We start from the raw sequence: 13,533 nt of genomic DNA on the forward strand, positions 1-13,533 counted from the left end.
TTCGTGCTCACGCTTTACCCCTTCTCTCTCTCTCTCTCTCTTCTCTCCATCTCTCTCATCCAGCCCCACACTCTCATGAGAGAATACCACCTGCACACGCTCACACAACATGCGCACACTCGAGCAGAAACAGCGCATGTTCATAAATGACGCACACATCTTCTGAGCCGCGCTGGAGCAGGAGGTATTTTCAACCTCCTGACCGGCGAGAGAGCTGGAGCTTGAGGAGAACACTGAAATCGGAGGAGGCGAGGAGGACAGGGGGGGGGGTGATGGAGATGCTTCTACATGCTACGCGTCACTTACTGAACTACAACTACTATTTAAAGGGATAAAAAGGAAAGGAACGGCGTGTGGGCGGAAAAGCAGGCGGATTCTAAATGCCACAACGGTGCATGTTTCAAAGAGGCTCTGTAGCTCATGTTTTCCAAATAATGTTGACAGAGGGTAACCTAATCGGGGTTATTAGCACATGGGATATACACCATCAGCCATATTGACTTTACACCGCACTCTGCATGTTTTAACGCAACACATTCGATGGTTCACACTGGGATTTACAGTGAACCTCTGTGACTGTACGATTTTGATTCAGTGTTACCTCCGTCCTGCCGTAGCTCTGCAGTGTTATCTCTCATTCTTTGTGTGTGTCTTTCTTCTTTCATGCGCACACGTTGTGTTGCTTCTCTGTGGGTGGCGAGCCTAGCAGCACCAGTGGGAAAAATCGGAAAGTAGGAAATACAAATACAACAGCTCGATACAGAGTGTGTGTGTGTGTGTGCGTGCGTGTCTAGAGGGGGTTAGGGGTGACGCTCTTGTCATTTGTACTTTTTGAATCCCCGACTGGGCCCAGATTTATTCCCTATAGTGGCTCCAACAACCCAGCTAATATTGACCGTACAAACTACAGCTGTTTTGGGGTCTGTTTGTTCAGTTTGAACTTTTCATGGTCATTGAAAAAACAAAAAAAATTACAGTTTCTGCAACATACTGACGCACTAACATCTTGTTCGACTTTTTCTGTCCATAAAAATCCGCAGACAAAACCGCCCATCATGTTTTGTAGGAGAGCTGCTTATGAACGAGTCGGGTACTTTGTGTTTGTCTTTTTGTGTGTGTTTTTGAGTGTGTGTGTTTCTTGATGTGTGTGTAACAACAGACACAAAGACAAACTTTTTGGTGTTGAAATGTAAGATATAAAATTCCACTGCTCTCTGAATCGAAAACAATTTCTGTGGCTTAGCAGAAAGCCTGAGGGAGTCTCGACGTGTCCATGTTTCCGGCTGGATTGAATCCATTTGATATAATAATCGAATGTTCTTGACAGCTGCATCATTGGAGGAATGTATCTCACCCCACTACAAACTCACCTTTTAAAGAACTTCAAATGAGTATTCAGAACTATTTACTCCACTCTCATTCAACTGACAGCTTTAGTTTCTATTTACATATTATTTTTTTGATCTGTTCATACAATATAAACAGCCTCAACAGTAAAACGCTATAAAAACGTCAGCGAATTAGTCATAATATTATACTAATATATACAGTGTGCAATTATAGCACAACATTGAAAAAGGCCATATATCTGCATTTACTCCTGCACATCATAGACAAGTGTTTACTGCAAAGGATAATTTCAATGTAGGACTTTTATTTGTAATATGGGATGTGGAAATAAATACTAATCTAATTAATTCATATATAAGTCCTTTTTCTTTGCGTTCCTTGTTTCTGTTTCTATTATTTCTATATAATGTTTGCTTTCGACTGCCTTGCAGAGCATATAAAAAGCATGTCAGGGTTGGGAGACAGGATGAGCATTATCACCCACCTGTCTACACGGCAATATATGACAGGCCTTCTCTTCCCGGACACTGTAATGAGCGCCTTCATATTTCTGCATCATCAGCCTCCACCGTGTCCAACGCCATGAAATAATTCACCTCTAAAAGTCCAGTTTGTGCATCACCACTCGTCCTGCAAACCTCAGACTTCATTTTCATTCACTGACATCATACCTGAACAATGTCCACCGTTTTAACAACTTATAAGTGCTCCTCTGTGGATTTTCAAAGGGCATCATGGGAGTATAAAGGTCTCTCTGTCATACTTTCGCAGGCACAGCAGGAGGAAATAAAGGTGACGCGGCTGCAAGCACAACAAGACCCCCCCTCTATACAGCGTCCATCCATCACTGGTAAAACTGGTGGCAGTCGGCAGTTGCAAGTGTTTTGCCCCAATCGCTCCAACTTTAGAAGTGACAGACAGGCTACACTGCATTCTGTGAGGAGACGCTACGAGCTACCGACAAAGCTAAATTGTAGGGGATTCAGTGGGGAAGTACGAACCAGCACAAAGATAGCACACAAACATCTAAGAGCCTTGGAAATGCCTCTGCGACAGTGATGGTGGATGAGGCCACTCAGACCCCCACCTTCTCCCACATTTGGAACATGGAATGGAAGTAATGTCTGGATTGGCTGTCTGTGAATGATGGGGTGGGGGTGGGTGGGGGTTTGGGGGACGGGTGGCTGTAGGTGAGTGGGTTAACGTTACCTTTGTTGACTTGGATGCCCATGGTTCTGCTGAGTGTCTGGCTACATTCATACTGGGACAACAAACATGCAACACCAGGCCCGATCGGCCAACAGAGGACAATAAACAAAAAGAAAAAATGAAAAGAAAAATCAGAAATCAATAAAATGCAGCAGCGGGGCAAAAAGAAAGACATACAGCGAGTGTGAGGCCAACGTGGAAGAAACTGAAAGCACATTTATACATGAAGGACATGAATGTAACATCCAAAAATGCAGAAGGAGACTGAGTGGATACCAGAACTTGACTGTGGTTGTGCAGATGTCAGTGGGCTTATGAGTCATTGAAGCAGAGCCGGAGTATTTCAACGTCTCTACGTGTTTTTGTTTGCTTCTTTCATTGTATTACCGAGATAACGACAGAACTCAGATTGCCAATTCAGCTTCAGAGATCATTTATTAGCGGGAACAAAAATAGACTAAGTGGGCATAGCGGTCTTTAGCACCATTTACCCCCTAGCCGGGAAGGAATCTGTGTCACAAGTAATAAGGCCCTTGAAAGGAGCCAAATCTGGAGAATGTAGGGCAAATAAATTCCATTAGTGCAACACATTGCAAACAAACGAGCAATCAGACACACGGGCCCGGTTCGCTGCTGTCTGGGCCTGTGCGGCGCAGTCCAAGGCCACTGCTCCTATAGAGAAAACAGTTCCAGCGAGCAAGTTTGGCCCCCTTCACCTCCCTTTAATTGGCGCAAGGACACTAAATGAGCTAAATTAGTATTGTGCCTCTTGGTGCATGAAGGCAGTGTTAGGCTTGTTCCGCCTGGGCTAACCGTCCCCTCATTAGGAGCCCCTGATAGAGCCAGTGTGCAGGAGCTACACTCCGCCAGCCCTCGGTTTTCATGGGCAATTTATGTGGAAGGATGAAAACAGTTGATGAGTTTATACTTGGCACAGGGAAGGGGGGGGGGGGCAAGGAAATAATTAAAAACAAGCTAATGAGAGGAATTAATTATTCAATTAATGCCTCAAACGTGCCACCGAGGGGCTGACTTTAGAGGGAGAAACGAGAAGATGAGGGAGACAGCGAGAGAGAGAAAGTGTCAAGCCGGGAGGATGAATGGAGGGGGGAATGAGATATGAAGAGGTAGATGTGGGGAGGACTTGCTTTATTGCTGGAATGTGTAATTGAAGCCCCTCAGCTTAATGCTGGCAAATTGACTATCAAGACCTACGGGGTTTGTAAGTGCCGGGAAATTGCCCTCAGTGAATCAACAAAAACTGGGTCTTTGTCGTTTGGAAATTATACATCTTCATTTTACACTCAGAACACACACATTACCTTGGCTAAATTTCCCTTCAGTGGCCCGAAAACATTGTTGGAAAGTCAATAACAGACACTAATGTTGACTGCGGAAGCATAAAGAGAGCACCCCGGGTTGAGCCTCTCCTTTATCGGGCAGGCTTATGGAGGAAAATACCACAACATATTTCCATATACGTTTCTGAATTGACCATCGATTTCATCGCAGGATTCACACACGCGCCTCCGGCCATTTAGCTTGAATTGCAGATACATCACTCATGATCGGAAATGTGCCCCCCCCCCCCCTCCCAGCTCTGATCCAGCACGGGGCTGAATCACAACACAAAGTACCGCGCTTGTTTCCTTTTGTCTTTGTCTATGTCCCACTGCGTTCGTCGCAACCCCTCACTGTCTGTCTGCAGAGGGAAGCCGAGCACACTTCATCTCATCAAGAACACAGCAGAGGAGAGCGGGCGATGGGATGGAAATATATCCCATTTGAGAGCTAAAAAATGCATCAGCCAGGCCATTATGCAGTGCACAAACACACACACACGCAAACACACACACGCTGAGTCCATCCCACACACTGAGAGCCACAACACTGCATCATTGGGCACTGCATGCTAATTTGTGTTATGACCTTCTGAACCCTGTGGAGAGGATAGAAAACAACAGGCGTGTTCCACATTGACAAAGACCAGAAAGCTAAATATCGGCGCAGACACTAATGCTGCAACACACCGCACTGCATTCACACCGCATCCACTCTGTCTTCCAGTAACCCCACTGACTCCATCTGTACCGTGTCTCCATTAGGGGAGGCACAATGAAAATGGACTCCGCTTCCCCTGCTGGCCATATGGCCCCTGCCGGAATATGCACTGTACTTAAAACTGGGCAGCGTTTGATTTAGTTCTTGCCATTAGCAGTAATGTGAAGCCTGCTATACATCTACACTTAATTCAGAAATACTGATATTCTTTAATCGTACAATATGCTACTTCAGCCACTAGGGGTCTCTCAGTTCAAATAATAACAAAAGGCCTAGGTTGATGTCCTTGTGAAGCGCAAATCATGTTTATAGATGAGGTAATGTTAAAAAAGTTGTATTAATGTTACGCAACAAACGGTGATGAAGAATTGTGAGTGACCAAATCAAACAGCAGAAGGAACAGATAACTAGCTAACTGCCTAGCAGTGTTTTTCCTTCGTCATCGACCATTTATAGGCCATTGACACCAGAAGTTATAGCACAGATGGATAAAGCAGTTTAACTCAAACGTTACCTTATTGGTAACATTTTGGATAATGTAAGTACACAAATCAACAAATTATTTAAATAGGTCTGGTCGTTTTTTAGACATGTTAAGGAAGAACAACTTTGTACATTCAGTTCATTCAAAACACGAGACCTCAGTTCCTCTTATAGCTTGTTTAAAAAATGCAAAGTTGCATCTGACACCAGCAGAGATTTATCTTTGTGTCACAGCTCGCGAGTGACCTGTTTAAGGCATAGTTCACCAGTTAGTTTTAGTGGTCAGTAGAATTAAAAGGTCATGCATACTGTATGTTTTTGAATAATTACAGGGCAGCATGTGCATTTACACAGGACTCGCTCGGCAAGCTTCAGCTGCCTTATAGCAAAGGCAAACATGGTGACTTTCAACATTGAGGTTAATGGGAAGTCTTGAGATATATAGTGTCTTCATCCCCCATCTTTCCGGTCATGTCTTTCCCCTTCGTTTCCATTTATTCTGCGTCACCCTGAGTTATCACTTTGCAATTTACGGTGGTGCGGTAGATGTCGGGATTAGTGGTGTGGATACTGGGCAACGTAGGGTTAAGAAGTGTGAGAGGGGGGTGGTATGGAGAAAAGAGGAAAGAGACAGAAAGCATGAAATCAACAGAATGAAGTATGTGGATTCTATCTGTGATGGCACATGCACTGCTCAAGACCAGTTTAAGCCCACTGCACTGACACAGAAGATTGGATGTGAGAAAAAAAAAAAATGTGGTACATTTTCTGGTATTCACTCATCTCCCCAACACCGATATCCTACCTTTTCACACACGTAAAAAATGGATCAGGTCTCTTCTGACCCCATAAGTCACAAGTCTCTCATCAGCAACCACACAAAGTGCATCGTGTTTTGGCCCCTTTCAGTGCCAATGAGCTCTTTTATGGACGGAATATCATGGTTTATGAGGTGATTATAAATTGGTTTGGATGACTCATTGTCTTAATGAACACATTTATCACTTGGTTAGGGGGTTTACGTCGCAATATCCAACTCAGGCACTGAAACGGACGCACTGCTCGTGTAAACAACAACAACTAGACAAAAAATCCCTCGGGGGATTTTTCCATAATGGAAGCTAAATCAAAGAAGATGCATCAAATCACCTTACAAATCCATCTGTCTGGTTCCAGTGATTCCAGATTGGATGTTTCGATATGAATTTGTAAAGGCGTTGATGGAGGGAGGGGAACTAGCATCCATTGCATGAATGCTGAAGACGAAGGGGTACAAGCTGTGATGCACCACACTTTTACACCACCACACCTACCATTGAGGCTCATCAAATACAGTCACTTCACTATGAAACAGGAGTGACAGGAAGTAGATGAGCAGCTACATGGACTAAACGTGTAGTTTGACACTGTTTGTGTTATTGCAGTTGTACATAGAGTCTTTAAATAGCCAGTGTGTCTGGCGTTGCAGGTACAGTAGGTGCCAGTCAAGCTGAAAGTACCCGACTCTGAACCAACCATTGGCTAAGGCCCATCCCCCTGAGTTACTGTTGCTAAACCTGTCAAGCTTTCATTTCTCGCACGGCACATTTGCACTTCGATGATGGCAGCAGCAGATTTACATTTCCGGCTTTATTTCAAAGAGAGCTAAACGAAATCGGTTTCAAATCTTGTGGGTGACCATAAATTCAGCTGTAGCAAGGTGACATTAGCATAGTGATGTGATTTAAATTGCTGTCTTGGGGTGACTTGGATGTTTTTAGCTGACTTGTTTCAAAATGGGGATCTCGGGAAAATCCTCTTGCACTGAGTTCACCTACATATATAGATACCGTACAGGAAGACTGACACTGAGGCTGTATGTTCATACACAATTAGCCATTTAAGTCATTGAATATACAGAGTAAAATTCAACATGTGGAAGCTTGACAGGTCAGCTGTGGCTTGTTACAATCGTACAATCCGAGTTTGCGGGAGGAGTTTAACCAACCTTCTGTTCCAGGTGAAATGTACATTACTGTGATGTTGACCGACAGAGCTGCAGAACAAACAGTGGCAAAGTACTGGACACACACAGCTACATGTATCACATCAACTCATCGGCCTGTTTAGAGGGAGTTAGAGGGGGCTCTACTGCACCGTCTTTATGTGGGGTTTAGCACGCCTTACGTTGACTCTCTTTGTAAACGAGGGACGCTCTGCGCACTAGCGATGGCTCGATGTTGTGCCTCGGCGGAGGGGGAGGGGGGACCTGTGGTGGACGAACATCCGCCCCGGGGGTTAGAATAGGTCACAGGGTGGTTAGTTGTGGGTTAAAACACTGTTTAGGCACTTTAAAGGCGGGAGAGGCCTGCAGAAGTCAGCGAGGTTAATGAGTTTTAGAGATTGATGGTTTATCATTGTGTAGGTAAGGGCGGCAAGGGCGGGGGGGGGGTGTTCCTTATAGAAGTATTGCCAGGAATAGGCCAAGCATCTCCATCATTTAAAAGCTGAGATGCTCAGTAGCGCCTGTCCTTAAGCGACTCAGTCAATTGGCCATACAAAGTTGAGGGGGTATATCAGCTTCCACGGTACTTTGGGTATTCATCCATGAGAAGATATCCCGGTGAAATGCAATTATGTTTGCTATTAAAATGTGGCACTGGCGTAATATATGTTAAAATCACTGTCAGTCTCTGTCATATGGCATGGCAGGGAGGTTATTAAAGTTATTATGAAACAATTATGTCATTACTCAGGCAGTAATTGTCTCCTAAACACAGTTTATGTGCTTCAAAGACGCACAAGGACTTCAAACGCAAACAAAAACAGACAAGTGGACAAACGCACTCATGCCTGCAACCACACACACACACAGATATGCAGCCACATTCATAGGCACTAGGCAGTCTAATATGCAAGTGTACAGACACGCACCCCCCCCCCCCCCCCCCCCCCCCACACACACACACCCTTCTCATCTCCATAATTACTGTATAGTCAGCATGTCCATGTCTGGGGGTGACTCTCAAAGTGAGATGTTGACAACAGCCGAGCTGAACTCTTTCTGGCTCCCGTCAAAGGCCTGACACTGATAGCATTATCCATGTAATTATTCACAGTTAAGTGAACGGCCTGCTCACTTCGAACGCGGGGGATTTGGAGGAGTTGGCCGCGTGTTTGCTGCCCTTTCGTCTCATAACTTCCAGTGACGTCACTAATCCAGAGCAAACGTGGCTTCCACTTTCTCTTAATTAGCTCAAACACAGCCTCTCTGTTATTTGCGGCTGGCCTTTCATTTCTTTTGCGTCGGGCCTTAATCTCAAAGCGCACCTGAGCTCCCTCCGAGGCACATTAGCACGCTGCAGCGCGACTGTTCGGGACCGCTGACTTCTAATATGGGGCTCACGCCGTGGCTAGCAGCCTGCCATTAGTCGTCCCCCTCCGTGACATATTTGCTCGGCATTAATTAACGGGGAGTCGGACAATGCTTTTGAGAATCTTGATAAAAACGTTGAGCAAATAAGGAGTAAAAGGAAAAGACCAAGTCTGGTACTTGGAAATGGCAGCGTGTTTGTGTGTATGTGCATATGTGTGTGTAAGTATGATATGTGTGTTGCTACATGGCAAGATCTCAGCCTGGCTTCTGTTCCTCCACTGGCAGTGTAAATTAGATGTGAACCAGCATGACGTCGATGCCAGGGGAAGGCACACCTATCAAGGCTGACTAGCTCATCATGGCTACACGCACTGAAGAGGGGAGTGCGAGCGTGTGCGTGTGCATTTGAATCTTTTATGAAACTGGTCCTCTGAAGGTCAGTGCCGAGCAAGCGGGGACTCTTTCGTCTGCTGCTAATGGCGTATTAATGATTCAAATATGCTTCTGAGTCTCATGAGCACAGGTGCCCACCCAAGCACCCCACTGACACACACACACACACACACACACACACACACACACACACACACACACACACACACACACACACACACACACACACACACACACACACACACACACACACACACACACACACACACACACACTGTAACAATCCACTCAGAAGCCACACATACACACACATACATGATAAAACAGGCACAGTACATAAACAATGATTTCCATGAAACTGAATATTAACAAGTGTGAAAGGCAGACACAAAACATATGTGTCTGCTGGCATAGACGAGGTGTTTTTTTTTTTCAGCAGCGCATTCTGACAATTATGCCGAGGTGAGAAATTATTTCACAGCTCTTAAATTGCACAATTACGATTTCATTAACAGGTTCTGATTGATTATCAGCAAACAGCTCATCAAGGAACCAACGTGAGAATAAAAATTTAGTTCAGGCCAGTTTCCCTGAGACATAAAATTGGATATACGGCGGGGAGGCAGAAATAAACTGTGCCTCTAGAGTTGTATTTACGAGGAGTTAAATTCTTCAATTGTCCTCGGATGTGATAATAGGTACACGAGTGAATTACTCAAATGGCAAATGAAATATATGCAGTATTCACATTAAATTCAAGCTCCCTTGTTCAGAGCTACGTTTCCACATTTCGCAGTGTGGCTGAAAAAAAAGACGCCGTCATGAATACAACCGCTTTCAAAAGTACCTCATGTTTGTAAATGACTGGGTTTTATGCTCGGAATTATTATGGCTGTAGTGGCCTGAAAGCTGCATTTAAAAGTGAAATCAGTGTCCCTCTAGTGCTGATGATATTCAGCCACATTCAATGAAGAATAATCTTTTTTTCAGTGTCAACAGGGAGGGGTTTTAGTGACAGAGTGAGGGGGAGTGGAGGGTGCGTGGGTACAGCGAGGTTCCCCACCCCACTCTTGGGCAATGGTCTTACCTTGAATGTGGACATGGCTGCGTCCCTGCTATACCTGTCTATGGTGTGGAACTTGGACGAGTGGTTGAGCTCATGGTACAGCTCAGAATGTCTTTTGCGAGTGTGCATCACTTTCTGGAAGGGAAGACAGGAAGGGACAGCAAAAATGAACCAAATTGGAAGCAAAAGAAAAGAAAAAATGGCAAAAGGAAGAAGGGTCGGGCCAATGTATGAGCAGGCGGGGGGGATGGGTATAAGGCTGAGGGGACGGCAGTGATGCCAGCCAGGAAGAGAGGGTTAGAGAGGGATGCCGACAGATCGATCGACTGCTGGCTCATGCTCATACATCATCCATTTCCTCTGTCTTTAGGAATTTGGCAACTGGGAGCGCTGCAGAGGAGTCCTGAGAGTGAGAATTTGGTGAAAATGACTGACAGAAATGCCATTGTTGCAGACCGGTGCCTGCTAGCTGGTGGTCCTTTTAGCTCAGGGTTTTGTCTAACTCATTAAACGTATGACAGATGGACTGGAATTTACCCCAGCGCCCGCTTGAAATTACATTTGGCAAAAAAAGCCCTTCCCGTGTTCAGAATGTGTCCGTCTCGATGGCAGCTATGGTCCAGATCTTTGAGCCTGTGATAGCGAACTGCATTTGTCAGTGTCACTGCTGTTGTTTCTCTGTGCTAAGGGGCAGTGCTGGAGCTGCTCGACAGAAGCTAATCGTCGAAGCAGATTGCACGGCTGACACAGGGAAGGGGCAAGAATCCAGCACCCACACCTGCACACTTACCGAGCAGGACTGCGGTAAGAACTGGCCCCTGGTATCTTCCGAGGGGCCACTTGTCTCGGCCGAGCTAAGATAGTTCCCTTTGCTGCGATGCACTTTGTTTCCCTTCTTGTCTTTGGAACGTCCTTGTATTGAGTCATACCGAAGCATTTCAAAATGTCATCTGATTAAACTATGACTTCAGGTAGTTGATGTGAATTACTTCCAAACGAAAGACCGCTCAGTTGAAGGGGCACTCCGCCAATTTTACACACGAGCTGTTTTCAGACAAGAACTCGGGGGAAATTTCCAAAACCCAACTTTCCAGACCTTTTGTGCAGGACATTAAGGCGAGGGTGGGGGTTGGGGTGTGCCTGGGAAGAGCATGCAGGAGGCAGGACTTGATGGGTAAAGTCTGAGGCGGAAATCACAAGTATTTTCACATCCAGAATATTTCTGAAAAAAGTCTGAAGTTCAGTCCATGTCTGAAAGCAGCTCTTCTTACTCTTACTCTTTTTTACATGTATGTCTTAGAAGTGCAATACTTAATCAGTGGAGTAGCTCTTTAATTGTTAAGTGTTTTGTAAGTATTATTTTCCGACACGCTTACTTTCTGAATTAATTTCAAAACTGCTAAAAGAACATTTCAGTTAATTGCTGAAAGTGTAAAAGGGCAAACTCAGTTAAAGAGAAATAACTGAAACACAGTGATTATCCTCCATTAGATTATGGTTTATGAATGTCAACCCCTCACTCAAAAGTCAATAGTCAATTGAAGAGAACAGAGATGATTTCCAGGAGAGCAGACCTCTTTGCTCATGCAGCAGCCACTTATGACTCTCCAGTGAATTTGCCATATAGGGAGAATGATCAGCCGTAGTCACTGTTAGTAGCTTGTGCCCACTCATACCCTCCATACACATTTCATACAGTCTCTGCATGGTGGAAGGTGAATGTCCAGTCTTTACAATGGTTGAAATGTCACAATTGCACAACAAACGAAAAAAGCATCAGTGCAAAGAGTGGTGCAGTAAATTTAGTAACTCAGGGTTATCTGGTGCACTTAACAGAGACTGGAGATTCCCAGGTCACCTGGGTCATTCTAATACAAACACTCTCACACGCTGCCGACCCAACTCGTTCCAACAGATATAACCAGCCAATCAACTATGGCCACAGACGTGTCGATCCTTGGACTAAACTACATGTACTCACACGGACACAAAAAGCACTCTACTTTGCTGTTTCTTCAACCAGGACCCCCTGACAATGACATGACAGCATCGTTTGGTTTAATCGTACACGTCAGCGTGATGTTTTTTTGTTTCCACGATGCTAATTGACAGTAATTAAATGGGACAGATAATAGGCAGGGTCAGTTTTAGAGGGCACCCGTTGGAGAAACAGCATACTACGTGGGGTGGTTCTCAAACAGCTCGTCGTTCTGAATGCAAGGGGAGACACAGGTGCGGAGGGGAGGGGGCTTAGCAGTGCTTTTTGCTCCTCTACGTGTTATTCAAATCCTGGCAGAAGCACAAGAAAGCAGAGGCAGGCTGATGACATGTGGGGGAAGGGGGGGTGAGGTCAGGGGGTCTTACCTCAAAGTCCAGCTCAGAGTACCGAACTCTTTTCCTCTGGAAGAGGAGGGGGGCAGGGGGAGAGAAGACAGCATCAATGACCAGCCCTCGACTACTACTGAACTTCAGACGTCTCTATCTACAGTTCTCTCTGTGGATCTCCCTTACAGCCGATGTTCGGTAACAAGAGGAGCGCTAATGTGCGCCGGCAACAAGATACAGATATACTCGCAAGTGCCATAGCAAAAAGAAAACGATTGCCGTCTCTTGCAACATAATAAGATTAGCGAAGTGGAATAACCCAGAATTAGAGTTAAATGATTATTTCTCGGCTCGCACGGTCTCAAATATAATCATTACAACCCGAGCGTTAATCATCCCGCACCGTTTTCTTTCTGAGAATTTGTTGAAATTGTGTAGGAGATTGTTCTGATCAAAAGAGAAACTGATTCCATCCTCTTATCTTGCCTGGACCCCACCTCTCTCTCTTCTTATGTGCCCCCACAGCTTTAGTGAGTAGCAATTTAACAGCTGCAGACATTTCCAGCTCATCTGGCCCTGACATTGCGATGCATTACATTCCATCTCCGACTTCCTATCTGGCGCTCGCTGTCTGGCAGATTTGCATTTGGTAGAGAGAAGGGGCTGCTCTCCACAGTCAGTTAAAAGCCGCATTCACTCTTTGAAAGGGCAGAGTTTGCTGATCTGATGCTACGGCAGCCAGGCTTTTAAAAAAGGTAGAGGAATGCAAACAGATAGAGAAGTGCGTTTCTCTCTCAGGCGTCCTTTTCCCTTTATGAATTCGCCGACGCAAAGAGGAATGCAAATATACCGTCCCTCCTGCAGAGAAACCTTACCTTTCCTAGAGAATCTCCTTGATTGAGTTTTTCTTTTATGTTATGGTAGACATGCAACATGCATATACATGTGCCAGTATATTGCATGTTTTGGTGGGAACACACATAAAACATTGAGTCATCAACTCACTCATACAATATTCATAAGGAATCTCTGGACCCCGGGAGTTGATGCTGCTTACAGAGATACCCAGCAACGAACACACTAGTTCCTCATTAAGTTGCATGTACGAATTCAATTTAGGAAAATGTATGATAATCTGACCTCCATAACCAACAGTTTGTTGTAAGAAGATACTCATTGATGTTTCAACACTCACTCTATTGGGTTTCCACAGTAGGATAATAGGATAATATGTTCCGTTAGCCCCGTGAACGCCTGTGACTAAAAATCAACAGTGAGATGAAGACCGGGA

At 45.0% G+C, this 13,533-nt stretch overlaps 1 protein-coding gene across 1 annotated transcript in view; it reads right to left on the reverse strand.

The window, feature by feature from the left end:
- adgrb2 (adhesion G protein-coupled receptor B2) overlaps positions 1-13,533 on the reverse strand; it is a 153,694-nt gene that overhangs the window by 2,619 nt on the left and 137,542 nt on the right. Inside the window, exons 31-32 of the mRNA XM_053446761.1 lie at positions 12,282-12,317; positions 9,939-10,052 (exon numbers count right to left, since the gene is read on the reverse strand). Of these exons, the coding sequence (XP_053302736.1) occupies positions 9,939-10,052; positions 12,282-12,317 (150 nt within the window). The remainder of the gene's footprint in view (positions 1-9,938; positions 10,053-12,281; positions 12,318-13,533) is intronic.

Source organism: Pleuronectes platessa, chromosome 18, assembly GCF_947347685.1.
Source record: "Pleuronectes platessa chromosome 18, fPlePla1.1, whole genome shotgun sequence".
Classification (NCBI taxonomy): Eukaryota; Metazoa; Chordata; class Actinopteri; order Pleuronectiformes; family Pleuronectidae; genus Pleuronectes; species Pleuronectes platessa.